Source organism: Apteryx mantelli, chromosome 1, assembly GCF_036417845.1.
Source record: "Apteryx mantelli isolate bAptMan1 chromosome 1, bAptMan1.hap1, whole genome shotgun sequence".
Taxonomy (NCBI): domain Eukaryota; kingdom Metazoa; phylum Chordata; class Aves; order Apterygiformes; family Apterygidae; genus Apteryx; species Apteryx mantelli.
The window spans coordinates 192,353,565-192,379,544 of record NC_089978.1 but is presented as its reverse complement, the minus strand read 5'-3'; the positions used below and the strand labels follow the sequence as shown (position 1 = coordinate 192,379,544).

At 41.3% G+C, this 25,980-nt stretch overlaps 2 protein-coding genes across 3 annotated transcripts in view; one reads left to right on the top strand and one right to left on the bottom strand.

Moving 5' to 3' along the window:
* ZNF277 (zinc finger protein 277) overlaps window positions 1–14,503 on the bottom strand; it is a 54,757-nt gene extending 40,254 nt beyond the window's left edge. For both annotated transcript variants that reach the window (XM_013947255.2, XM_013947256.2), the window contains exon 1: window positions 14,093–14,503. In XM_013947255.2, the coding sequence (XP_013802709.2) occupies window positions 14,093–14,156 (64 nt within the window). In that variant the 5' untranslated portion in view covers window positions 14,157–14,503. The remainder of the gene's footprint in view (window positions 1–14,092) is intronic.
* An 836-nt stretch (window positions 14,504–15,339) lies between these two features.
* The window catches only part of DOCK4 (dedicator of cytokinesis 4), a 264,454-nt gene continuing 253,813 nt past the window's right edge, over window positions 15,340–25,980 (top strand). The window contains exon 1 of the mRNA XM_067314834.1: window positions 15,340–15,398. Within this exon, the coding sequence (XP_067170935.1) occupies window positions 15,362–15,398 (37 nt within the window). The 5' untranslated portion in view covers window positions 15,340–15,361. The remainder of the gene's footprint in view (window positions 15,399–25,980) is intronic.

The following is a 25,980-nucleotide window of genomic DNA, read 5'->3' as shown; positions in this document are numbered from 1 at the left end:
AATAGCCATATTTAACAGGGCTGCTCTGTCGGGAAGCTTAGGATGTTGCAGTTTCATTAGCATTAACAAGTGTTGCTATGGGTACCAGAGTACAGGCATCAGAATACAAGTGAATAGAAGTAGTGGGAAACTGATTAGAAGTGTGAAGTGTTGGAAGTTAATAAAACAAAACCAATGTGCTTGCCAATAAGATCATGCTTAAATAATAAATTACATTATTGCTTATTTCACCGATAGGTATGCGCCACTGCTTGTCATCTTTTTGCATAAGCCAAAAAAGACAAAACTCTACATGAATAAAAATAAACACTAGAGCAACAACACTGCTCTCACATTGAGAGGAACACACACATACACACACACACAGAGGAAACTGACCCTAGTATGTATTCATAACAACATTTAAGCGCTGATGATAATATGCAACTTATAAATATTTAACGTTCCACAAACAAGTTCTGTGCAAGCTCAGAGACCCGTAATACCTCACGTTTGGATAAACAGCATGGACTAACATCAGTGTAACTAAATGTGGGGTTGGATCTCGTGGTCCCAAACATAAAACAATATTAATCTCAGTAATTAAAGATGAAATTTTGGATGATTTTATTATATTCTTTAGAGTTACTCTGATTTCTTATCACTGTAGTTAAGCAAAATTAGTACCATTTCTGTTTATGCACCTAAAGGATGAAATGGTAGCATCTCGGGAATGTCTATGCTGGAAAAGTGTCATACTCAAAATACAAAGCCAATTCCTACTCTGAGTAAAATTAGGAAAAAATGTCTTACCCTAATAGTTGGAATTAAAAAATGTGCAACAACAGTAATACCCACAAGTGACAATCCACATGATAATTAGTAACAGGACTTCTGCTTTACTGTTTCATTAAACAGAAAAAGCTGTATTTTGGACTCTACTTACAGCAGGTACTTCCTTTATTTCAGCAACATCTTCAGAATATTCCCCCAAGTCTTAGTACATCCACTCCTTTTGCCAGTAAAATTTTTTTTTACCAATTTCTTTGAAGGTGCCTTAGGATTTACCCATGTTGCTTCTCTCACCTACAGGCACCTCTAGGCTGACAGGGCCGGGCATGCTCACCCTTTGTGAGCTGCACTGTGAAGGGTACACGCAGGTTTTCATTACTAAAACTCTAGAACACATTTCAGCCCTCTTCCACACTTACTGCTCTAGCTTTGTTTCTAATCCCGCTCGGCCTGCTGCCTCTTCGCTCCTCTAGCACGCCCTAGCAGAGTCTTCCTCCTCTGCAGCCATGACACTCTCAGCACGCAAATCTCCTCATTGGTGTGATAGGAATCAAGAAACCAAGTTCAGGTTAAATACCTTATGCACCTTTGCATAAAACTTAACCCTCATGTCCTTCTCCTCCTCCCTCTGTTCCCTGCCCTCCACTCAACACTACTGCAGGACAGACCTGTCATATGTATGAGCCAGAGAACCAGCTTGCAGTCTCCCTTCATTCTCCAGCTCCCTCCTTCCACGAGCACTTGCTTAAGCACTCCCCAAAGCTTTTCCTTTCCTCAATTTTTCCTTGCAATCTTAGTGGTTAGTTCTACACTTACTTATGCAAACCATTTTACTCGTGAACAATCTCATTCAGTTCAATGGGCTATTTGACTTAAATTATTCACCTCAGTGAGTCTGCAAGATGAGAACTGTAGTTCATAAATACCTGGAGACTGTCTTAAATAACATCTGTAAAGAACTACATCAGTCTCCACCATTTTTTTAATAGAAAAGCAGCAAAGCAAATCAAGATGACTCTGCAATGATGCCCAATACTCACTGGTCTTCCTGACATTTTCTCTGTAATTAAATATTTAATTTTAAAAATAGGGATCTATGAATCAATCAGGCTTGTGTAAATTCTTATACTGACTTCAAGGGGCAGCCAGAATAATAGGACATGTCAACCAAAAAGGTATTTTTGAAGTAAATCATATTTGATCTTTTATTGTTTAGTATGATCATGTGACTTGGTAGACACGGAGAGTTGAGATCCACGTTATCTCCCTAAAATCAGGGCGAAAAAAAACAATGATTAAAACTTACCCTACTATCCTGGAAGATTACCAAGGTAATTATGTAGCCTGAAACTCAGAATATTTAGTTCAACAGGAGGATTTGGAAGGGAAGGAAAAAAAGTGTTCATTTCAGTTCCTGTTCTGTACTTATCATCCATATCTAATTAATCAAAATTAGCAGGTTTTCTTCTGCTTAACTTGCTATTTAATATGCAAGCATATCGAAGGTATCATAACAAACAATGCTGTTTTAAGATTAGGGTATAAAGGTTAGAAATCAGCTATTTTCACATGAAAAGTAACTTCTTTAAAGGAGAACACAATTTTGTGCTAAGAGTGTTGCCAGCAGGTCAAGGGAAGTGATTCTCCCCCTCTACTCAGCCCTGGTGAGGCCACATCTGGAGTACTGCGTCCAGTTCTGGGCTCCCCAGTACAAGAGGGATGTGGCACTACTGGAGCAAGTGCAGCGAAGGGCCACAAAGATGATTAGGGGACTGGAGCATCTCTCTTATGAGGAAAGGCTGAGAGAGCTGGGCCTGTTTAGCTTGGAGAAGAGAAGGCTGAGAGGAGATCTTATCAATGTGTATAAGTATCTGAAGGGAGGGTGTCGAGAGGATGGGGCCAGACTCTTTTCAGTGGTGCCGAGCGACAGGACGCGAGGCAATGGGCACAAACTGAAACACAGACACTTCCATCTTAACATGAGGAAAAACTTTTTCACTGTGAGGGTGACAGAGCACTGGAACAGGTTGCCCCGAGAGGTGGTGGAGTCTCCTTCTCTGGAGATATTCAAAATGCGCCTGGATGCAATCCTGTGCAATGTGCTCTAGGTGACCCTGGTGGAGCAGGGGGGTTGGACTAGATGATCTCCAGAGGTCCCTTCCAACCTCAGTGATTCTGTGATTCTGTGGTTCAACACTGTCCCTTTCAGTCCTTTAAAAATAAGCACTAGAAAGTGTCAGAAGTGAAGATCTGTATATGGATTTAATACTTGTGCATTTTACCCACTAACTTTGTTCCATTGATTTCCCTGCAAATACCAACAAGCTTGAAATTAGGCGTGTCTTAGTTTCCATTTACTGTAATTGTGACCTTAGTTCTTCCAAAAAGAAGGGGTCTTAACAGTAGAATTAATAAGGATAATAATACTCTTTCATTGCCACAATTTATTTTTGCAGTGCCTTTAATGACTATAAAAAGCTTAGTATCTTTTATGCCAGCATTGCTATGCAAAAAGTATTAATTATGTTTACCCTCTACTTCTCATTCTCATTATTTAGTGGAGAACAATAATCCTTCATTACAAGGATTTTCCTTATCTTTTCTCTTGTCACCTTTCATACTCCTCCAGCAGGATTCAATTCCCAAGCACATGTAGATCATGCATAGATTCAAATTTTTTCCTCTTGATGTTAAAAGGGTTTCCTAGTGCTGTTTTTTAAAGTACTGTTTTATATTGAGAAGATAAAGGAAAGGCTGTGTGATATTCCTTAAAAATCTAAAGCCTACTTTTGACATTCCTATGAGGCACCCCCACAAAATTATGATAGGAATGTTTACTGTGCTCCTGACTAAAGTGTTTGCATTGCAGGCTTTCTAACTCTTTTCCACTGGTTTACATTCCTGGAAAAATGCAATTAGTTGAGAAAAGTAAGCAAAAAATGTGAAATTTTCATTTTAAATGTCAGTTTAATTTTTCTAATACTAAGAGAAATTAGTTCTAATCTCAAAGTGTCTTCTGAGAAAACCCATTTTTGGAATTCTTGATGTATGTGCGTTTCATACTGACAGAACAGGTTGTCGTCTCTCAGGTGTTCTGATAGAGCTTCCTGATATTCAGAAGGCCTTCAAGGCTGAATTGTTTAACTGAATTTTGTATTTAATGAAGGATCAGTATAAGGAAGAGACACAGTGGTGTTGGAAGCTCTGTGGTCTGTTGCTGCATTCTCAGTGAACTGGAGCTTTTCCAGATGGAGAGTAGCAGAAGCTGTTTGTACCTTTAGATACAAACCTCCAAAAATTGGTATTCAAACTGGATAAAATAACGGCTGGAAAGGACAGTTCATTATAATGTGCAGTGATGTGGATCAATACAGTTAAGCATAATTGAAATTTTAGCTCAGGAAAACAAAGCTTTGATTGTATTTCAACTAATCCACTACTTATATTTTTTATAAACTTTTTAAAATTGATTTCAGAATAAAGTATTTTCAAATCAGAGCTCAAATATTAATGTTTTGCAGATCTAAGGGACATCTCCCAGAAGGCTATATTAAATTTCTGCGGACATATTCTGACTTCATCACAGACTTTGAAATAAATATTTTTGTGACATAGTAATTTTTATCTCTCTTACAAATTTTTATCTCTCTCATAAATTCATTAAACATATGATACAGATGTTGACTTCTTAAGTATGATATCCACTTATTAACTATTACTGCAAATAAAGCTCTTGGATTGAATGGTAAAATAATTAAAGTTAATTTCCTCCAGAAACAGCATTGTATTATGTTGGAATTAGTGATACAAGTTGTTTATATTTTTCAGGCAACATTTTGCTAACTGTATAAATACATGCAGGCTCCTCAACATTGAATTAGCCCAGTAATAATACAGGCTGCATGTTTTCATCCCATATAAGACAAAATCAAATTAAAGCCTTAAGCAGGATGTTTTCTGTTACATACTATTCTTCAGAGAAAAAAACCCTATCTCATTTATTTATGCATTACTGAGTCATAATAAAATTCAGTGCTGGCACACTGGTCAAGATAAATGCTAGCAAAATGCTCCAGTGACAGCAATATCACTTATTACTGCAAGCAATTGTTTCATGACTATTGCTGTTTTTGTATTAGGAGTTTTACGCACTCCCACTTAGGGATTGCCGGGGTGATGCTGACCTTGGGCACACACCATGAGCTCTGGCAGTGGTGCCGGAGAGCAGAAGGCTGTGCCACGCTGCCTTATTCCACTCCCCAGCCCTTTCCCTCCTCTTGCATCCCTCAGAGCATATTTGATCCATACAGGAGTCCTGAAGACCCTGATTACCCGCCAGCTGTTTCATGCACAGGTTTATTTTTAGACAGCAGTTTTGGTGCATTCGAACTAGATTCCTGAGGAAGGAAACTAGACAGTGTTATGCTCTGGATGTTTGCTACATGCAGACATAATGGGTCTACAACAACAGTCTTTCTTTCAGACAGTTTTGAACCACCTGCATGTTGAGGCTGCTTGGTGTCGGATGCCTGACTACACGTAATCCAAGTGAAAACCCCAAACCACATAATATAGCTGCAGGGACTGCAGCACCAAGTGTTTTTATCTGCTGTGCCATTCCTACTGCACCAAATTATTTGTTAATGTAGGAAGCACAACACCATACCAGGTTGTGCGGCTGAAACAGATGGTATATCCAGTTATAAAGCTTCTATACCAGACAGGTAAGAGGAGGTTTTTAACCTGCTACTACTACACAGGGAAAGAAAGAACTATTCCTCAGGGACCAAACTGTTGAGGAGGAATGGGAGAATGACATCTAAATGAGCAAGAAACAAACAAAAACAGCTGGGCCATTTGAGAGAAAGTGTATGAAAAAGGAATCTTAAAAAAAAAAAGGGCGGGGGGGGAAGGAACAAAGCCATCACAGTTAGCAATAAGTTATCATAACAGCACACCAATACAGAAGTTGCCTGTATTCAAAGAGTCTCTGAAATAAATAGGATCTCTACCAGTTCTAGTTATGGCCAAACCACTTACACTGCATGGACATGCATGTTTGTTCTGCACAGTGTAGTTTTAGAAGTCCATTTTGTGAAACAAAACCATTGATCACTGTCTATAATTCACAAAAATCAGAGAAAAATAAAACAAATAGAGAAGAAAAATACCGATTCAGAAGAGATGGCCAAGTGCAACTGCGAGTCAAAAAAGTCAAAAGGGAAAAGCTCAAGAAATCCAGTCAAAATGGATGGCATCTATCTGAGAGTTCTGGAGTCATTAAATCAGTGACAAAACATCTACAGTAATATCTCGTTTACAGGTCTACTGTATCAAAACACCTGAACAGAGGGGCAAACAGGCAGTGAAGACTGAGACAGGGAATTACCTACTGGGAAACTATGCCTTCATATCAATGACCAGACATAAGATTTGCAACTATAACATATCCTGTAATTCTAAAATATGGATAGTTTGACAGTTACTTCTATACACTGATGATCTAAAATCCTTTATATTAGAGAATAAGCTCAAGCAAAACACATTGTCCTTTTCATTTACTTCAAAATTGCAATTCCGCTGCCATAATATGTAAAATTATTAAAGACTTCAATGCAGCATTTTCCTAGCTCCATGACAAAATCAAAATATCAAATATGGGTGTTATTTGTGTTTGAATTAGTTTGAGCACTTAAATTTGTGCAGTAAAAAAATGTTATCCCTTATACTTCAGGGCACAAATTAATCACCAAGTAGTGCAGAGAAGTCCCCTAGCATGAGCAATATTGCATAAACAGCCACACGCATTAAGTTTGTATTCTTACGTAGCATCTGTTATGGCTTATATTCTTATTGAGGAAAACTTCTTGCACATCCCCCCAAAATACCCAACCCTAATCCTTAGCAGTTTGGCATCTTGCAAGAATTTGCACATTATGATACAGACTAACCAGTACAGTTCCAGTCTGGTTATGCAATTTTAACAGTACTGACCAATATATTATTTAATTCACCAATCATCAAGCTATAGGGCACTAGATTTTTCATTTCAAGGTGTCTGTAATTAATTAGTGATGGCTTGAGACAACAATTATGCAAAGAACCTGCACCTTCACATATTCATTCCACTGACTTCAGTGAGATACTGGTCAGGATTACGGGCCCAACTTTTAACAAGCATGTGCTTGCTTTAAAGTTGCTGAAAACATACCTCATTTTTTTCCCTCTAGTTCTTCAATACTGTGGTCTTTCCCACATTGTGCAGAGCTTTTATTCGTGTGCTCACATGACATTTAAAGCTATTTTAAAAGGTTCACAAAAAGGTCTTCAAATGCTTTCAGGCTTTTCTCCTGGCTTCAGCTTGTTGGGAGTTCATGGATAAGAATATGAAGCAGAAGCCTCAGAGACAGTCTGAGAGTGATTGTAATTTTCGGAATAAGAACACAGATATGAAGTTCTGCCAGCAGGGCCTGCAAGGCAGGACATGGTGGAAGGAAGCACACAGGACTGAGAAAGGTTATGAAGGTTGTTTGGACAGACAAATCAAGAATTTCACCTATGCTGAAACTGAAATATTTAAAGCTTGTTATTTCATAATATTTAAGTCCTTCTCCTTTCCTGCTGTCTGCCCTCATCACAACCCTATCCCATTGTAACCTTTGCATCCCTTTGTCATGCAAGCAGGTCAAAGAAGGAGAATTCTGTACCCCTCTTTATCTGAAAGGCACATCCTTATGGCAGACATCAGAGGCTACATAGACTTACAATTATGGTGCTCTTCAAGAAAACAAGGATGTTCCCCAGTTAAAAAAAAAAAAAAAAAGTATTCAGAGAACAAGGTGTTTCAATGGGCATAGCAGACTATACTGGCATCTGTGTTACACTTAGAACATTCAAAAAAAAACTTGTGGAAGTGTGGGCTGGAGCGGTACTACATCTATATAAAGCACTTCCACATCTTTTACTAAGGGGAAAGATTCCTCCCTGGATAATAAAGAATTTTAAATCTCCTTATTCATTCAGGTAATGACAAATTCTTTTCAGGTAAGAAGCAGGAAGTTGCTAATATTGATACAGTTTAAAGGACTTCATCAGTCGGCAGAGCGATGAACCACCACTCATTGTTGCTCAGCAACTACTCCAAGGCTGGCAACAGGAAGCCTGAACAGAGGAGATTTAGAACAACTTAAAGGCTTTAATATGCAAACAAGTTATCATATTTAAGCTGCTCTTTGGTCCTTGTGGGCATGCTTACCAGATAGCTTGAAGCAGCTTACTTCTCCAAGAGCTCTAGTTAGTATAGAGAGGCTGATACATGGTAGTTTGTTTATGTATCAAAGCTTTTATATGCTACTGAGAAAGTAAGAATTTGGCTTGGATTACTGGAATTAAATGCAGCTGTATGTCTACTAGTAGATAGTTAAAGGAACTATATCTAACAAAGATAAAAGCCTTCCATTTTCTTTTTTTAAACTATGAAAGTTTTCTGAATTCAGAGAAAACCAAACAGCAAGACTTTAAGTGGTACTGTTAGACAATACAACATAGTCTATGTCTAGTGCTAATGGGAGTTATATATTCAGGCTGAGGTGTTTCATGCCTTTTGTTTTAGGCAAACATATCTTCAGATGAAATTCAGTGCACATGTATAATACAATTATCTGTTAAATTATGGCAGGATCACAGGCAGTGTAGATCTGTATTACCAAGCAATACAATTATTTATTTTATTAGTCCATTATTATCCATTTACTGAAACACTTAAGTTTCACATATGTTCTCCTGTCATCAGTTCATTTTTTTTAAGAAACCTAAATCTAAAAGTTCTAAAATCTTACTGTAATAGTTACTTAAAGGATTTTACCTTTTTACTATTCAAACAGAAAAAGTTATTTTACCAATCATAACTAAAATAATTTCCAGTCCTCCATACGGTCTATGTGCTTGTCAGGTAACCATTTAAAATGACTAACAGAGTACATTTTTAATTAGAAATCATAACAAATGCTCTTAAAATATTTTTATACAATATTGTTTTAGAAGATTCATTTCTGTAATCACATTAAAATGAACTGTATTGTACTTACAGAATTAAACACTGAATCTATAATCCAGGTATAACTGCTGGTTGTTGCTGTTCATAATGATTAACCTGTGTCATACCAACATCCTTTAAGGAGCTCATAATGCCTACCAGTAGAAGGAATCTCTTTTCCCCTCTCTCCAAAATACATGGCACTGTGGAAGCTCCAGGTCTGGAAATCCTGAACTGAATCCATAGTTTTAGCCCAAGAAAGAGATAATCAATAGTACTCTGCATGTTTAGAAGCCCTTTGTGGGGGAACAAATGAGGATGCAAACAAGTGTAAGACCATTTGGAATGTGGCTGGGTTTTAAAATTCCATTTTAAAACCTTAAAACAGCAGGAAGGATACCAAGCTGTAAAACCATCAAATGGAAACAGTGATGTTGGTGGGCTGGGTCACCTCCCATCAGGCTAATGTGCAAAGATCTCTCATGAAGAAATGGACAAGAAGTGACTGCTATATGTGGGGGGTAATGGCTGCTCCAGCTCTTTGCTGGAGTTTTCACCCATGACAGCAAGTGACGACCAGCCCCCTACTCACACACACATACACTGTGGGTGTTTGAAGAAGAAGGAGGTAACCCACATATTCAGAGGCTGATTTGGACAGGATGGGTGCCAGCTGCATGTAAGCAGGCTGCCAGTTGGTATGTTTCTCTAACTGAGCCCTGCACCTCACCACTGCAGTCTACCCTACCTTCTTATGAGAACCTTTTCTGAACTATTTTTTTCTGTGTAATTTGCTCTTTATCCTATGTGTGAGTGCTGCAAGGTCTAAGTGCCAGCACCTGGGGAAGAGGTCACAAGTCATAGGGCCGGCAGGTCTAGGTACCAGCAACTGGAGAGACCAGGGTGTGTTTATATTTTCCTAGTGAATTTAATCCTGTATGCATGTGTGTGCACGTGTAATTTGCTAGCAAAGTTCAAGTTGGACTAGCCAGTGAGCAGAAGAAGATTTGTATCTGGAAAGATCCACGGTCTGAGCCAGTGGCTGGTAAGTGGCCTAGGGTCCAGGCACGTATATTAAACAGACTTAGAGATATGCTAATATTCATGGGATACGTGACTGTGGGGGTACTAGTGAGACAAGCGTGAGTGCATGTATCTACTTTGCTAGAGAACATGAAGCTGGATTAGCTGGCGAGTAGGAGGCAACCTGTATACTGTATAAGAGGGCCTAGTGTCTGGGCATAGATATCAGATGAGCTTAGAGGCCATTGTGATATTAAAGGGATCTATGCATGTGGGTGTGCTTCTGAATCTAGACAGTGAGACTGTGTGTTTTCACTAGTGAGCTTCAATCCTGATCAGCCGGAGAGGAGAAACAGGACCAGTCTGTGTGGCCAGCTGTGTTAGTGTCCTCTGTGTGTGCGTATGTGCCTCCTGAGTATGCACTCATCCTCCCTACCGGCCGGACCTGCAAATGGGGACAGCAGCAGCTGCCTCTACCTGGGAGGTATGTTAAGGGAGCCAGGCTCTGGGTACTGGGGATTCCTTCTTCCCAGCAGCTGAGAGGCCCAGCTAGGTGCACTGCAGTACCACACCTTCGAACATAGCTTGGAGTAGTAAATGTGAAGGAACTGTCATTATAATGCTATAGTCAGAAGTTATCAATAACCTAGGGACATAAGTCAAAAGGAGAAGGGAAACACTTGTCCACTTTCTTTGTCACTTCTCAGCTTCCAAAAAAGAAGGGAAGCAGCAATGAGGAGGCCATATCCTCTCTGTGTTTTAGCACACTGTAGCCAAGAAGTGCCCTGCTAACCCTACCCTCAAAATTTTTTGAGTGGATTTTTAGCTACCAACCTCAGTAGGCAGAAGAGCTACAGAGAAACTTCATCTTTCTGAATCTCAATTTGCTCCTTCATAAGAGCAAAAATTGCCATGCTGCTGAGAGCCAGGCACCTTACTTGGTGCTCATACCTTGGTAAGTTTTGCCTCACATTCTTTACTGCTGTTAGGATTCTACCAGGCCTAATGAACTTTAGGAAGAATATGCAGGGACTGTGACGGGAAATCACAGATGCAGAGAGCCAGGAGGGGCTGGCACAGAGATGGTATGGAAAGTGGTGAGAGGGGTTAAGGAGATATACAGGAATTGGAGGTGGCATAGGAGTGTTCTTTTTGTTTTTTTTTAAAGCATGGAGTAGCAGGACTGGAAATGGGATACAAAAGCAGTTTGTGTATGACAGTTAATAAGATGAATGAATGAAGGAACAGCAGTAGGACAGAAGCTGTCAGACCAAAGCAACAGGGTGGACAGCTGAGGCTATAAGCAGGCTGACAGTCAGCACACCCCTGAGCCCTGCACCTGATCATTGCTGTCTATGCTATCTTATGAAATCCTGTTCTAACTTTTGTGTAATCTCACTCTCTGTCCCATGTGCACAAGTGCTGCAAAGTCTAAGTACCAGCAACCAGAGAGACTGGCATGCAAGAGAGGTCTGGCTGCCAGTAACTGAAGAAGGGACTGCAGGCCATAGGGCTCATAAGTCTGGGTGCCAGCACCGGAGAGACTGGGGTGTGTGTTGAAGGGTCTAAACACCAGCAACTGGAGAGACCATGGCCCATAGGGCTTATAGGTCGAGCTGCCAGCAACCGAAGAGGCTGTACATACAAAATATGTACATGGGGTGTACATGTGAAAGGTCTAAGTGCCAGCAACTGGAGAGACCAGAGTGTATTTACATTTCTGCAGCAAGTTTTAATCTTGTGTCTGTGTGTGCAATTCACAGCTAACATCAAGCTGGACTAAACTGTGAGCAGGAAGAGATCCACATTTGTAAAGAATCAAGGTCTAAGCCAGTGGCTGGGTAAGAGGCCCAAGGTCCAGGCATGGATATTAAACAGTCTTAGAGCCCATGCTGATATTTAAGGGCTCTGTGAATGTGGGGGTGCTTGAGAATCTAGAGAGTAAAGGTGTGTTTTCACTAGTGAACATCAATCCTGATCAGCTGGAGAGGAGAAACAAGACTGGGCAAACGGTATTCTTGTTTATGTGAGTGCTGTTGGTGTTTATGTGGGTGCGATAAAGGCACTGCTCTGCGGTAGTCTTTGTGGTCAACCATTTTAGTCTTGTGCATGCCTCTGTATAAGCGCTCAGCCTTGCTACGGGCCTGACCTGCAAACAGGAACAGCAGCAGCTGCATCCATCAGCTAGGACAGAGAGACCTCCCAGGTCTGACAGTATGCTGGACTGGGCTTCAGTGGCTGGGAAAGAGGACTCCTTGGGTCCCAGCCACTGGATTCGGCAGCTATCATAGAAAGGGAACCCCTCCATAAGAAAGGGAACTTGGAGTTGAGATAAAGAAGTGAGGCTGACAGCATCAGAAGCAAAACAACTTTCACTGAAATATCCTCTAGGTAGTAATGAAAAACATAGATTTTTGCAAGACCAGTCAAACTTGAGTTTTCCACAGTAAAGCTCATTCCCCTAAAAGTGGGACACAAGACAGTTGTGGAAGGAATAAGAATAACATGCCATGCCATGCCATGGTATGCTCTAGGAAGACAGCATTAAAAGGCATTTGAGCACATTAAAACCCTGAGTAGGAAATCATAACTTTTAGACTGTGTCTATGTAGCTATGAAAGACATACTTCTGGAAGAAACCTCATTTTAGAATTCACTGACAGATGCTGTTAAAAAATGCTGGTATGTAGCATAATTAATGTAGACTGCATAACGGGCTGCTGAGAGAACTAATAAGAAAGCCACATAGTCCTGTATTAGAATATAAAAGCACAGGTTTTCCTGTAAATAGGATACAAGTGCAGGCTTTCCTGTAAATAGGAAACAGGAAGTCAGGGGAAAGTGTTATATTTAATTGTTCTATATCCTGTCTCCAAAGAAGTGACACACCTTCTCAGGTGCATGTGCAAGTTGCACAAGAGGTTGCTAGAGTAAATAGCTTTGCAGAAATGAAATTTCTGAAAGAGCTGGGATTTCCTCAAAACCAGAGAAATGAAAAACGTTACGGTAAGGTATTTATTCTTTGCCTACTGACAGATTGATTCATACTACAAGATCTGTTATCTTAAGTGACTGGATTCTAAATTAATAATTTTAGAAAGGATATTTCAATTATTTGCTGGTTTTGTCCTCACCCAAGGGAAGGAGAAAGACTGACTCTGAGCCTAATACAAACATGCTAAAGTCAGTCATGGTTAACATGAGGGACAGTAGTTAAAAGGCTCAATTTATGAATGGCAGAATATCTTGACTCCCAACCAACACGTAGGCAGCGCTCTCATGGAGGCAAGGATAGTTTGGATGCACATGGAAGTCCACAGGCTGGGACAGAAGTTAATTTAGTCTGGCAACAGTAATTGGTCCTATTATTTGGAATTGAAGGAGTCCACTTTCAATAGTGACTTTAACACATTTTGTCATCTAAGGACTCCAAAGGATCTGCCACAAGATGTAAAGTGAGTCTGGGAATCCTGAACAAAGCTATTAAAAGCTCAGTGAGTTTCTGAATTAGTAATAGGAAAATAGTATGTAGTTCAGGTCTCTAAATTCCAATGGAATAAGTTTTTTTCATACCAGTGACAATGTCTTTACAAGACCTATCTGGAAAAACCTCATTGTCTCTTCTTCTCCATAGTCCTACATACAGTGTCGCACAGAAGACTTACACAGACACAAGTATATGACCTTTTTAACAGTTACAGTAACATAGCTCCACCTGTAGATGCAATTATACTAGCATGGAAGTGCTGTAGAAGGGTCTACCTTTCCCTATAAGAAAAGTTTATGTGAACACAGTACAACACATACAAATAAAGTAATAACATTGCTTTAATTACTATCATAATTAAAATACTATTTTATGCTCAGAAACAGCATACATACTAAAGAAATAATACAAAGGTCACTTAAAAGATCGCTTACTACCTAAGCTTGACAACTAGAAGTACAGATACAGAATAAATGCACTCTAACAAATGGGTTTGAAGTTGCTTGTTTGCACCTGACTTTTCATTCCATTGTGTCTTTGACACTATAGGTGACCCAACAATTCAGCAAAAACTGGCAGCAATGCTACCAGGGTTTGCATTAGAGGGTAAAAGACAACCTGAACTGAAAAAAAATTGAACTGCTTTCCTCCCTTAAACGTGAAAAAATTAAAACTAAATTTTTTGTTCAGCTTGAATAGAACCATCCCATAAAATTTCTAGTTACCAGATGAGACTGATGATTTGACTGGAAAACATTTGTTTTAAATTGACTTACTCATCATAGAGATGATTTGTGCCTGGCAAGGTCTGCAGAGCAGCATCACATCGTTGGAGGCCATTCTCACTCTGTTCCCACAGGACCAGAACAAGCTCTTGCTTCCCAACGCTCTGGTTCCTCATGCAAACATCAGTTAAACCTGGGGACTTCTCGCTTTTTACCTGAGGTGAGTTCTAGCTCAACTGCTTCCAGAAAGGCATAGCTGTGTTTTTCTAGGCCTCGCATCAAGGACAGAGAATGAGATGTTCCCACAGTGCCTGACTCTCCCTGTCACCCAGCTATTCCATTTGTGCTCCTCCCTGTACACCATCTGCCTCTCTCTCTGGGTATGAGCACGGGGAGATACAGGTTTACTTGGGAGGTCAGAAAGCCTCCCAGCTCGATGTCTGGCACCACTTACATCTCCAGCACAACGCACTGTGGAAGCTTCCTCCTGTCCCCTCAGTTTCATGTGCCAAACTCAGGGAAAAAAGCTGCTGTATTTTAAGAAAAACAGGAGTGGCATCAGCAGAACCAAAAAAAGCACTTAAACCCTTTCTCCACCTGGAGTCTGGCCTAAACACGTCACTCTCTTCATATAATCAAACGCGTTTGCGAACTACTGCTCTGATCAATTAACAGTCGCAGGCCTGAACCCGCCTAACCTCGCTCGCAGCTGCCTCCGAAGCGGGGCGGCGCTGGCGAGGCCCCGGTGTGAGCGGCTCCCAGGCGCGCAGCGGCCGCCCCCGGCGGGACGCGGCTGCACCGCGCCGCGCGGCCCGCAGGAGCCGCTTCACCCACGCTCCAGCAGCCGGAGCTTCCGCGAGAGGAGCAGCGGCGCCGCCTCGCCCCTCCCCCCCGCTGCACCAACGGCCGCGGAGCCCCGCGCACCCACCCGCCCGCCGCGCCGCGCGCTCATCTGCCCGCTCCTGCGGGGCCGCGGCCCCCCGCGCCGCCGCCATGCCGCCGCCGCCCCGCCCCGGCGTGCCGCGCGGCTCCGCCCCCGCGCGCGGGGCCAGCCGGGGCTCGTAGTCTCCGCCGGGGGCGGGCGCGGCCGCGCCGGGGCGCTGCGCTCCCCGGCGCCGCGGGACGGGGCGATATAACTGGCTGGGCGGCGGGCGCGCCTCAGTCCGCCGCGCAGGAGAACAATGCCTGCGCCGCCGGAGCCGGGCGGCCGCCGCTGAGGCGCGGGCACGCGCGGCGGCGCCGGCGGGAGCAGCCGGCAGGCGGACGCGCTCGCCGGTCACTGCCGCCGCGAGCCGAGGAGCTGCCGCCCGCGCCGCGAGCATGTGGATGCCCACGGAGCACGAGAAGTACGGCGTGGGTGAGTGAGCGCCGCGCCGCGCCGTCCCCGCGGGGCCGCAGCGAGCCGCTGCCGTCTCCCGCGGCGGCTGGGGCAGGCGCCGGCTCGCGCCGCGTCGCCCTTTCTGCGCGGCGGCGGCGGGCGGGCGGGCGCCGGCCGCGGGGTCCCGCCGCGCGGGGGCGGCTCCCCTCTGCCCCCCGCGCTGCCGCCCGGCTCCGCGCGGTGCCTGCCCGCCCGCCGGGGTGCGCGGCTCAGCCCGGCCCCGGCGCCTCGAGCGGGGCTGGTGCCGGGGGCGCCTCGGGAGCCGCCGGGAGCCCCGCGGGGGGCGGCCGTCGGTGCGGCGCGGCGCGGCCCCGGGCCGCGGCTTTGTTGGCGCGGGAGGGCTTTTGTCGCTCCGCTGGCGGAGCCCAGACAAAGCATCGTCGTGGGAGTCGCGTTTTCGTGGCCCCGTTTCTTTCCCCCCCAGCTCTGCGCGGGGCAGGGCTCCGGCGCCCGCTGAACGGACTTGCGCGGCGGCCGCGGGCGCTCGCCGCCTCGTCCCGCACAAAGCCCCGCTCGGCACGGGCGCGGCCGAGCCGCCGCGCAGCCCCTGGCACGGCGGGGCGCCCGCCCTGTGCCCGCGCTGCGTTTGGGCGCGGGGCCGCGCGGGTCGCGCCTCGCCGCGCCGGGGAGCGCGGAGACCTTCTTTGTGCGGGCGGCAGCGCCGTCCGTTCGGTCCCGTCCCGTCCCGCCCGCGGCCCGTCCGGGCGCTGCCGCCCTCCGGGTGTGACAGCGGGGGGGATCGCCGGTGGGATTTATGTTCTTGACTTCTTCGTTGGCCGGGTCGCAGCTGGGCTGCAAGATATTGGTTAGTCCTGCCGTCCGCCCTTCTTTATGTCGGTGGGCAGAGGCTTAAAAGCCACCCTGGGACCGCCTGGAATGGCATGCAGGATATTAGCAGTCAAGTATTTCAAGCTGCAGCCCTCCTCTTGGTCTAGTTATTTTTTTATTATTATTATTTTTGAGCATAACGGGTTATTTCAAAACTGCCACATGCTTTTTTGGGGGGGGGGCTTATGAGCTAAAAATGATTTTTTTCATATTAAAAAAATGATGCTTTACAATTGGCCGAGCCCAACTTCCTCCCCTTTATTTGAATTATTACCCTCTGCTAAACAATTAAGTGGTATTTCTCTGATAAAAATTTCTGTGCTTAGCAAGCCTTGTCAGGTACTTAGATGTGAATCGTTGTCCAGCCCTTTGCTTATAAGGGCTTATGTTACTGAAATCTTACACCTGCTAAAGATGTATGGTTGTAATTTCTCAGTGTTGGGCCGCTTTGGGGATAACCAGAAAAATGAATTAGTTGCAAGAATCCTCTTTATTTGTAAATATCGTAGTCACAAGAAAGATGATTATTCCTGTTTAGATTCATTCTGTGTTTTTCTGCAATTTGCCTTCCAAAGACTATTCAAGATAGTAACAAAAAGCAACTGTTACAATTTGGTTCTTCTCCACTCCTAGGAGAGGTGTGGTATCATAGTTCCTATAACCCTTGCAAAATGTTGATATCCAGAAGCCATTTAATCTTTTTCAGGTACTGTTTTATATTACATGCTTATTTGCAGACATCCTTGTTGAGTACTGTCTGCAAAATCTTCGCACCCAGTTGTAGTATAAGCTATTGTACCCTGTGGCAGGGCTGAGGGAGGCAGGAGAAAGCTGTCTTGTCATATATAATTCTTTAAACTTCATGTGGAGTGGATTTCATAAATAAAACTAACGTTTTGCACCGAAGGTCTGTATACACATGCACACACTCTTTTTTAATGATGGGATTATTGTGTTTCCAAACTGTGTGTGTGTGTGGTAGGGTGCGTGTGATGTGTGTGTTGTGTGTGGCTTTTTTTTTTTTTTTAAATACTGTTATATTTAACTGCTCTGGTAAAACGGGTCCAAAACAAAAAACCCTTTGAGAATCCTGATTAGTTGTACCAAACATATGTATCCTTTGTATGAGCGCAGGGCTCACATCCACATCAGACCTCATCTGCATTTTCAATCTGAATTTTGCAGCACATGCTGTGTGCTGCACACTTCTACTGTCACATGTCACATGCCAAAATGGATGAATAACCAGGCAACAGCCACCTGGTTGCACTGAAGGGTTGCTGGTAACCAGGTGGCTGTTGCTCACTTGTACAGCCCGACCAACTCCTGCCTTGAGGAGTATTTAATACAAGTAACACAGTCTTTTCTACAAACTTATGAAACTTGTACATGCTAGTTGCTGATAACTTCTAATTGCTTTCTGCTGATCAGATTGGTTTACTCTGAGTTCATTTACTAGTAGATAGATGTACTGCCATAATGAAGAACATTATTACTTTTAAGGTACAAAGAGTGTCATGTAGTTTTAGGATTTTCTTTCTAAGGTTATAGACCTTGCCAGTTACCTTTTTCCTTCAAGATACTGAAGGTGAAATAAGCTTTGGAATATTTTCATTTCTGAGAAGGTTTACTTTGTCTAGATTTTGATACCTTTGTTCTGGAATTGGAAGGTTAAACTTCTGTATTTCACTCTTGTTATTATATATTTTTTTTCTTGTATAATGCCTTCAGCTGTTGTGTTAAACTACTGACATCACACAAAGGATCCACTGGATACTTATAAGGAGCATTTACTACAAAGTGGGCTGATGTGAGGGTAGGAGAGATGATGCTTCAGATCTACCAGTTTGATAGAATTAACAGCAAAAAAAGTCAAATGGTGTTGGAGTTGGCTCCCATAGAATTTCTTGTGTGTTATTCTATATGAATTTGTAAGGTACTGCTTGCAATACCCTTTGAAATGAGTCATTTAAGACTGTACAGCTATGGATGTTTTGCAGACAGTAAATCAGTAAGTGTAGCTTTCAAAGATGATTCTTGCTAGTTGATGCAAACTGAATGCTTTTTAGATGTAATAAAGCCCGGGAGTAAATGTTTATTTTGTAGCTGTTGCTTGGAGTAAAGACAAAGGTTCTGTAAGATTGCCTGGATATGAAGGATCAAATTTTTCTTTTTATCACCTGATACACATCCTGTGTAGTGCCCTATCACCTGTGGTTTTTGATTTACCTGAATATGTTAGGATGCAGTTGGGCTTTCTGGAGTACAGGGCATTTTACCTTTTTTTACTGAGCATGTAGCTTGTCCAAATTCCTAAGAAAGGCATTTTTCAGATTGTGATGTGCAAGATTAGAGAATAATTAAAAATAGTTGTTGAACACATCATTAATTTTATAAGCAGAATGTTATTCCAGATTCTGAAGTCATTCCATGTAGCATAATATACCAGTTTAACTTGGACAAGTTTATATAGCACTTGGTATTTTTAGTGTGGTTAAGCTATAAATCTGGCTTCCCAAAGGGGTGTGAAGGGTGGCAATCCCTCATTTTATAGAGGGAGGAACTGAATGTTTAAACGACTTTGTGTTGTGGGCTGAGGTTTATAGGAGGAAAAAAGACAAGGGTGTATTAGCTGATCACAGGAGGCCTATTGGCTAGTGCACAGGCAAAAGCCAAATCAGTTAGCTTATGCCCAGCTCTTTTGAGTTGCAATAGGATTAGTCTCACTAGCAACCAGTTGGAAAGCTAGCTAAGGTATTTTAACTTCATGCTGCAATCACTTTTTTGACTGCAAGGTAGCTTTACCATAAGGGGGCTCAGTTTGTTTAGCTTGGCAAGATGGAGGCCAAGACGCCAATGTGGCTTATGTCAAAAAGGCTATCTCTGTCCGTAACCACGCTAGCTTCTGAAATAATGTGTGTGTTTAAATTCACACAGAAAGATGATTCCAACATCAGCCTCTCTTCACTCCATCCCCAAATAGTGCAAATAAAACCTCGAATCTGATTTCCTCAGTTCTTACATTGCTCTTGCCTCACGTTTTTATGTGGAATAGTCTGTATTTTTGTCTTATACTAATGACTGCTAATAATGAGATGTATACAAAATTTACCTTAAGCTGTCTAATCACTTTGGAGTGTGACGGAGGTAAAACGTACTGCCTCTTGGGACTCATGAAGCCCATTCAAGCTAATGAACAGTTGGAGGATGGTCTTTGTCTTCTACCTACAGCTTGTGACTGTGGGGCTGGTTACCTGCAAATGGGAAAAAGTGAGGTAGTATGGTGTACTGAGACTAAAGTTGGCAGGATATGCTGTTCTCATATCCATTGTATGGATTACTCCTTGAGTTCTAGCTGTCTGAGAGACAAGGCTTGGTCCTTACTATAGGAAGATTTTTGACAGATGACACATTGCCATGGAGGCTGTTCCACCAGTTTAGGATGTCAGTCAAAGGCGGTATTTTTACTGGTCTTCTATATAAGCAATAATGTAATATATTAAGTTATTTATAAATAGTAAATAAATAGTAAATTTATAGTAAATTTATAGTAAGTTATAAATAACTTACTATGTTATGTTATTGCTTATATAGAAGACCAGTAAAAATACCACTTTTTTTAAAAGGTAAAAGAAATGATCTAAACTTATGTTTTCTTTGAGCTGAAAAAAGATCAGTGACTGCATTCAGATGATGAGGAAGATATCAAGATTAAGACTTTTAAAAGCCACTTTGGTCATAGGCTAGCCTTACTTTCTGGGGTTGTTGATTAAATCAGTGAAACTGCCTTAATAAGACTAAACTAAGAAAAAAAATTTTTTAATGGCTCTTCAATAGCTGCCTACAAAAATCTGAAGCTTTTAGTATGGATGTGATGTTTTGAATGTCTTTATCTCCCGAAGACAACCCAGAGCTGGCTTGGCTTGTCAACGCTCTCTCACATAGTGCACTTCAGAGTTCTCATCTGTCATCTTTTCTACTCACTATGCATAAGGAGCTGTTAGGGGAAGATTAAGACTGATGTTACTACAAAGCCAGTTGTACATTGATGACACTTTTTTTTTCATTTCTATTGTTTTGAAGTTTTTTGCTACCCTTCATTCAGCTTTGGGTGTTGGACTTGTGTGGCCACTAACTGGATAAGGTTTAGCTGAAAGATGATAGAGTTGTGGTAAGTTAAACAGCATAAATGAAGGCAAGAGTGCAGTCTGCCTGCTGAAAGGAGTGTGTGTGTGTTTTGTTTTGTTTTCTTCCTCTTTTATTAGAAGAGGCTAACGGAATCTATGATTGTTTCTGGAAGTTCAGACAGCAGATGATGGTGTCACTTTAACTTCCTTTCCTCTCAAGGAAGCTATACTCTGTTATTCACTCTTATGTAGATCCCCACTGTTTTTTGCCTTGCTGCAAGACTGTGGACTGCCTTTGACTCATGTCCTTGCTTCCTTACCCTGCAGCCCAGAAATTAACTTCTGTATGAAATAATAGTTTCACACTTCTAGACTAGTTCAAAGTAAATGTGTGTCCTATGTTTCATAGTTTACAGATATTTCTGAGTGTAATTCACTGTACAGGCTTTGGTCTGTAAAGTTCTCCATAACTTGAGTCCTGGGATCAGGGAAAATCCTGAAAGGAGCGTTTTGACAGCTTGATTATTTGGGGCACTTAAATGTGTTCAGCAAAGAGTGTTCTCACTCCTTGGAATTAGCTTTCCTTTTGTTTTGAGAGAGCTTGAGGGTTTTCTTAGGCTACTGGTTTTGTAATTGATTCTGTGAATGTACAAGGATATAAAGTAGATAACCTCTCAAAGTCCTTTCTAGCCTTACTTTTTATGGTTCTACACATAAAGGTTGGAATGTGGGGGTCTTGCTTCACTTCCAGTCCAGCATACCTTTTGTTACTGATGTCTATTTTTGCATGTAACTATGTAACAAAATGAGGAAAAGCAAGGCAACAGCTATTCAGTGATGTACAATTTGTCCTTTTTCGCGGAATTGGACAGAATGCCTTTGAGGTGACCACTATCCAATTCTCAATGATTTGGAAGCTAGAGGATTAACCTGGTGTTTAAAAACAAAACAAACCCCTAAACAAACCCCTAACACTGCGTAAATCTGGGGATTACAATCTTGTTTTGGAGATTTGATCAATATAAACATAGACTAAGTCTCTCAAATGCCTTTCTAGTCATAGTTTTCTATGCCACTTTCTCAAGACCAAATGAACTCTTCATCTGTTGTTTCTGTAGGATGCTTGCCAGCAAGCATTTAGAAATGCTGATTGTGGAGCATCTGCAACTTTTGTAGTCGGTGCTTAGCAATTGTACTACCAGAAAGTTTTCTAGGCTTGGAGAACAGTTTTCCTCTTATTGTCCTTACCTATATGAAGACTTGCCAAGACTGTCTTCTCCTTTTCTCTGTATGAAATAGCCCCAGTTATTTCAACCTTTCCTAATAGTTTTCAGTGTTGTTCTTATCACTGACCAATTGATCCATGTCCCAAAGGACACATGAAAATACTCTTCTGATTTACCTGAAAAAGCCTCAGTGTCCAGTTTAAGCAATGTGTATGCTTATCATTCCCAATGTGGTATTTGTTTCGTTTGCAATTGCATCATGTTGACTTATGTTCAGTCAGGAACCACTAATCCTCCAGATCCTTTTCTGTGGTACCGCTGTCTAGACTGTCACGCCCCCATTCTTGTTCAAGTTGATTATTTCTGCTTAAGTGTGACACTTGTCCTTAATGAACTGCACTCTTCTCCCCCCGTGCTGTTTCTCCAGTTTGTCAACAACAGTGGCTCAAACTTTTTTTTCTCACATAAGCCTCTTGGAAGTGCCTTATCTGACAGTTTTGTTGTGAGACAACTTAGGAAACCTACTTCTTAACAGAAGCAGTGCGATTAAACAGCTGAAAGACACTTGGATGCCACAGTGATTTACCATTTAGTTTTGGGTCTTTATGTTTAAAGGCATGTTTTTTGTTGTTGCTTGTGTCCTCCCTTCCCCCCCCCACCCCCATCTTTACAATGACAAGAGACTGAGATGATAGGTATTTTCTATTTTGCTTTGTAATTTATGTTTCTGGTTATTCACAGTACATGTTCCGGTTTATCTAGTTAAGTGTGTGATGACACATCTTAGGTGTGATGATTTGTCAGCTCCACCTGAAATGTTTTGTTTGAAAATAATGCTGATCTAAGTTCCAGGTGCTCCAGGGTGGATAAAGAGCTACAACAAGTGCAGCTCAGTCATCTGTGATAGGGGTGAGGAAAGAAGCTTGGATTTCATAATTTTTAACTGCATTGTGCTTGCTGTTTTTTGTTTGTTTGTTTTCTTGAGGGGGAAAAATAATAGGATAAAATCAAATTGGGGTTATGCAGGATAAATTATCAGTCCTATTATGGACTGAGGCAAAAATGTGCTCTGAAGGAGTGCTGATCTCATAAGGATTAAAAAAAAAAAAAAACCTGCTGAGACAGCATGTTTCTCATCCCTTTCCTGGAAAGGGTTAAGGAACCAGGTCAATTTAACTGTTGCACATGAAGCTGAAAAAATTTACCTACTTAGCTACAAATAACAGCTAAAACTATTCTAACGGAAAGTGGGTAAAGTCTGTTTACTCAGTTCTCAAGTACACTGAGTTTTGTTTCATTGATATTTGTTGTGTGAAAAATACAAATAGTAGATGAAGTAATAAACCAAAAAGAGATTGTTACTTAGCAGAATTCAGAATAAAGCATTTGGAAAATCGCTTGCATGTTTTGATTTTTCTCAAAATTCCTAGTGAAATTTCAGATTGCAGTGCAAAAAGCAATCAAGTACTCTGAAGTCCCATATTGACTTTTTCTCCAGAATAGTGTAATGAGCTAAGCATGTATGAGATTTTTCTTTGGGGGAGGGTAGGGGGGTTTTTCAGAGAGGTGGCCAGAGAATTCATTTGTTTAGGCTTTTTATTTCCTTACATAAGCTACAACTTCTGCAGCTAACTTACATGTATTATGAAATAATTGTTAAACAGGAATGGGTAACAGCTTGATTCCTAATAACATATGGTAGATCATATAACTATTAAATAGTTGTGTTCTTTTATATAGTGTTAATGTTTTCCTAGATAACGAATGTTACTTGTAAAGCACAAGATGCATGTTTTTGAGGGGAAAGTCCTCATATAGGTGGCTTTAAGTGTACTAACATCCCATTTTTTTGAAAAAGTAGCCTTGGGAAACTTAAATGCCATCAGTGGTTCCTAAACCTACATCTAATTACATGGGTACAACTCTGAGGTTCATTCTCTGAAACTAAATGGTATAGAAATGGGTTATAGGTTGTAAATTGTTGGGTGCATATGTGATAATAGGAATTTGACTTGCAGTTTCTGCCTTGGCACGGGATTCAGAATCGCTCCTTTCCAGTGTTAACATTATCTTTCTTTTTCTGATTTAAAAAAAGAAAAATAGTAAGTATTGGAATTGGTAGGATGGTAGCAGAAATCTGAATGCATCCTTTCGAAACAATTGACTGGACAATGGCTTATAGGGCTACTGTGTTATCCACAGTTAATAGTGGAAGCTCCTTTAAACACTCTTCGCTTATCTGTCTCTCTTCTGTTCCCTTACATCCCCACCACAGCTTCCTTCCTTTTTCAGTTTGTAAAACTGCACAAATAAAGGAGGAAATCCTAAGGTGGAAAATAACAGAAGATCACTGTTCTTCTGTTTCAGTGTAAGAGGGCACAAGTCAGTGCTGTACAGAGTTCATTATTTTAGCTATACTTATTCTTTTCCTCTTCCCACCCATATCAGGAAAAAAAAAAGGAAGAGCTAATTATAACTCAAACCAAAATGACATTACTTCATGATATCCTTTCCTCCCCTTGGAATAACAAAAGACCCAAAAGCTAAAATTCCTTTCTCACTGGGCCAGATAGTTCTGAATACTCAGCTGTGTTGAACAAATGGACTTATACCTACCTTTCTCTGTATTTAAATAGGTAAAGTAAGAGTAGAGAGATCTGCCCAAAGATTTTTCTCAGATAGATATAATGGCAAAATGTCAATGACAATAGTAAGCCTCTTAAGTTATATATTTTTCCAGTTACTTACATACCTGGAAAAGTAATACAATTTTTGAAGTATTGAATTTAATAACATGGTATGTATTACTGCATCTCTCTTCTTGTTTTGTAAATGTATTAAAAATATCCCATTGTAAGACAAGATTTGTCTGTAGTTTTCTTCCGTGTACAAGTTAAGGTTTTTGTAAGATTTAGTTGCCCAAAGACTCCAGTTTATTGGTGGATGGAAAAATTGTTCAAAGCGTAGTAAAAAGATGCTGGAAATAAGTAAAAGTTTTAGTATACTGTGAATTTTTCAAGAAAAACATGCATTTTTCTTGCATGTCTGTTTTTGCAATTTGATCATCTTTGGAGATTGTTTTGAGATGTAATGTGTTAAACACAGTTCTGAGGAATCTGAGGTAATGGGCTCTCCAGGTTATGAGATGGAGTAATATTGAAATCCCTAGTGCCATAGTCACCTGCAGAGTTGCTTTTTAAGCTGCTGTCTGTCCTTGCTTTTGGAAAACATTGCATTGTTTTTTCACTGAAACTATTGTATTTGAAAATAAATAGCGCTTTTTTTCAACCTGGGTGATTCTAATCTGCTTTAAGAAGTAGCAGAGAAGAAGCTGTTTCATATCCCCATTTTCTGCAGGTATTTAAAACTTGCTCTGTCAGTGAAAAGCATTGGCTCCCTGGCAGTGTAGATGATGAGTGGTGTCAGTTTTGCCGCTGCTACTTGTCTGTTGTTCAGGTCCACTGTTTTTCTTATCTTCAGGCATAAGAAGTCTGTTCACACTCAGAAAATTCACTTGGAAGCCTATAAGACTGAAAAATGGTTTAAATATGTTTGCATGCAAGAAAAGTGGGTCTTGTTTTACTTCTGCAAGGGCTCTGTCCTACTGAGTAATCTAGAGCTTGAATAGTAGTGCATCTAAATAATGTGTACTTATCTCACCATCTCTCAAATTGGTGCCTTTATATATATATTAAAGTGTAGAGGTTAATTGTCATACTCAACAGGTACAAATTGTCTAATTGTATGGTTCCCCTTCTGTAAGAAATCTGGTGGTGGGGGAGACGGGGGATGGGAAGGGAAGTAATTTAGTATACAAAAAGGAAAAAAGTGTAATTTCATAACAATCATTATGAAAAACTAAGCAGTTTCTTTTACAAAGATCTATTTGGACTTTTATTTATAAACTTGTCCTCTAGCTTTCTTCTTGAGCAGCCAGATAACTGCATTAAAAATTGGAGCTTAACTATGACTCTAAAGTTGATAGTATTGCCATCTTTCAGTGTGTTTTGTCTCCATATCTGGATTCCTCAGCAAAATAATGACCGAGCAGAATGAGGGTGTAATGGAAGGTACTTGGTTTTAGAGAAACAGATACAGAATAAATTAACCAGCAGTTGTTGAGTAGATTCTTTAACCAAAAATTCTAGTTTGCTGGTTTAAGCTATGAAAGGGATTTATTGCTTGCAGACCTGTCACCGGTTTGGTTTTCTGTTGTCCTACCTAAAATACCATTTATACTTTACCTTATGCAAAAACTTGAAGGTGGACTGCAGATTATAAATACTAGGTTTTCAATTAAACATTTTGATATGCAGCAGCTTTTTTTGGGGGGGGAGCAGAAGTTTATTGTATAATAAGAATTTGCACAACTGCAGTACC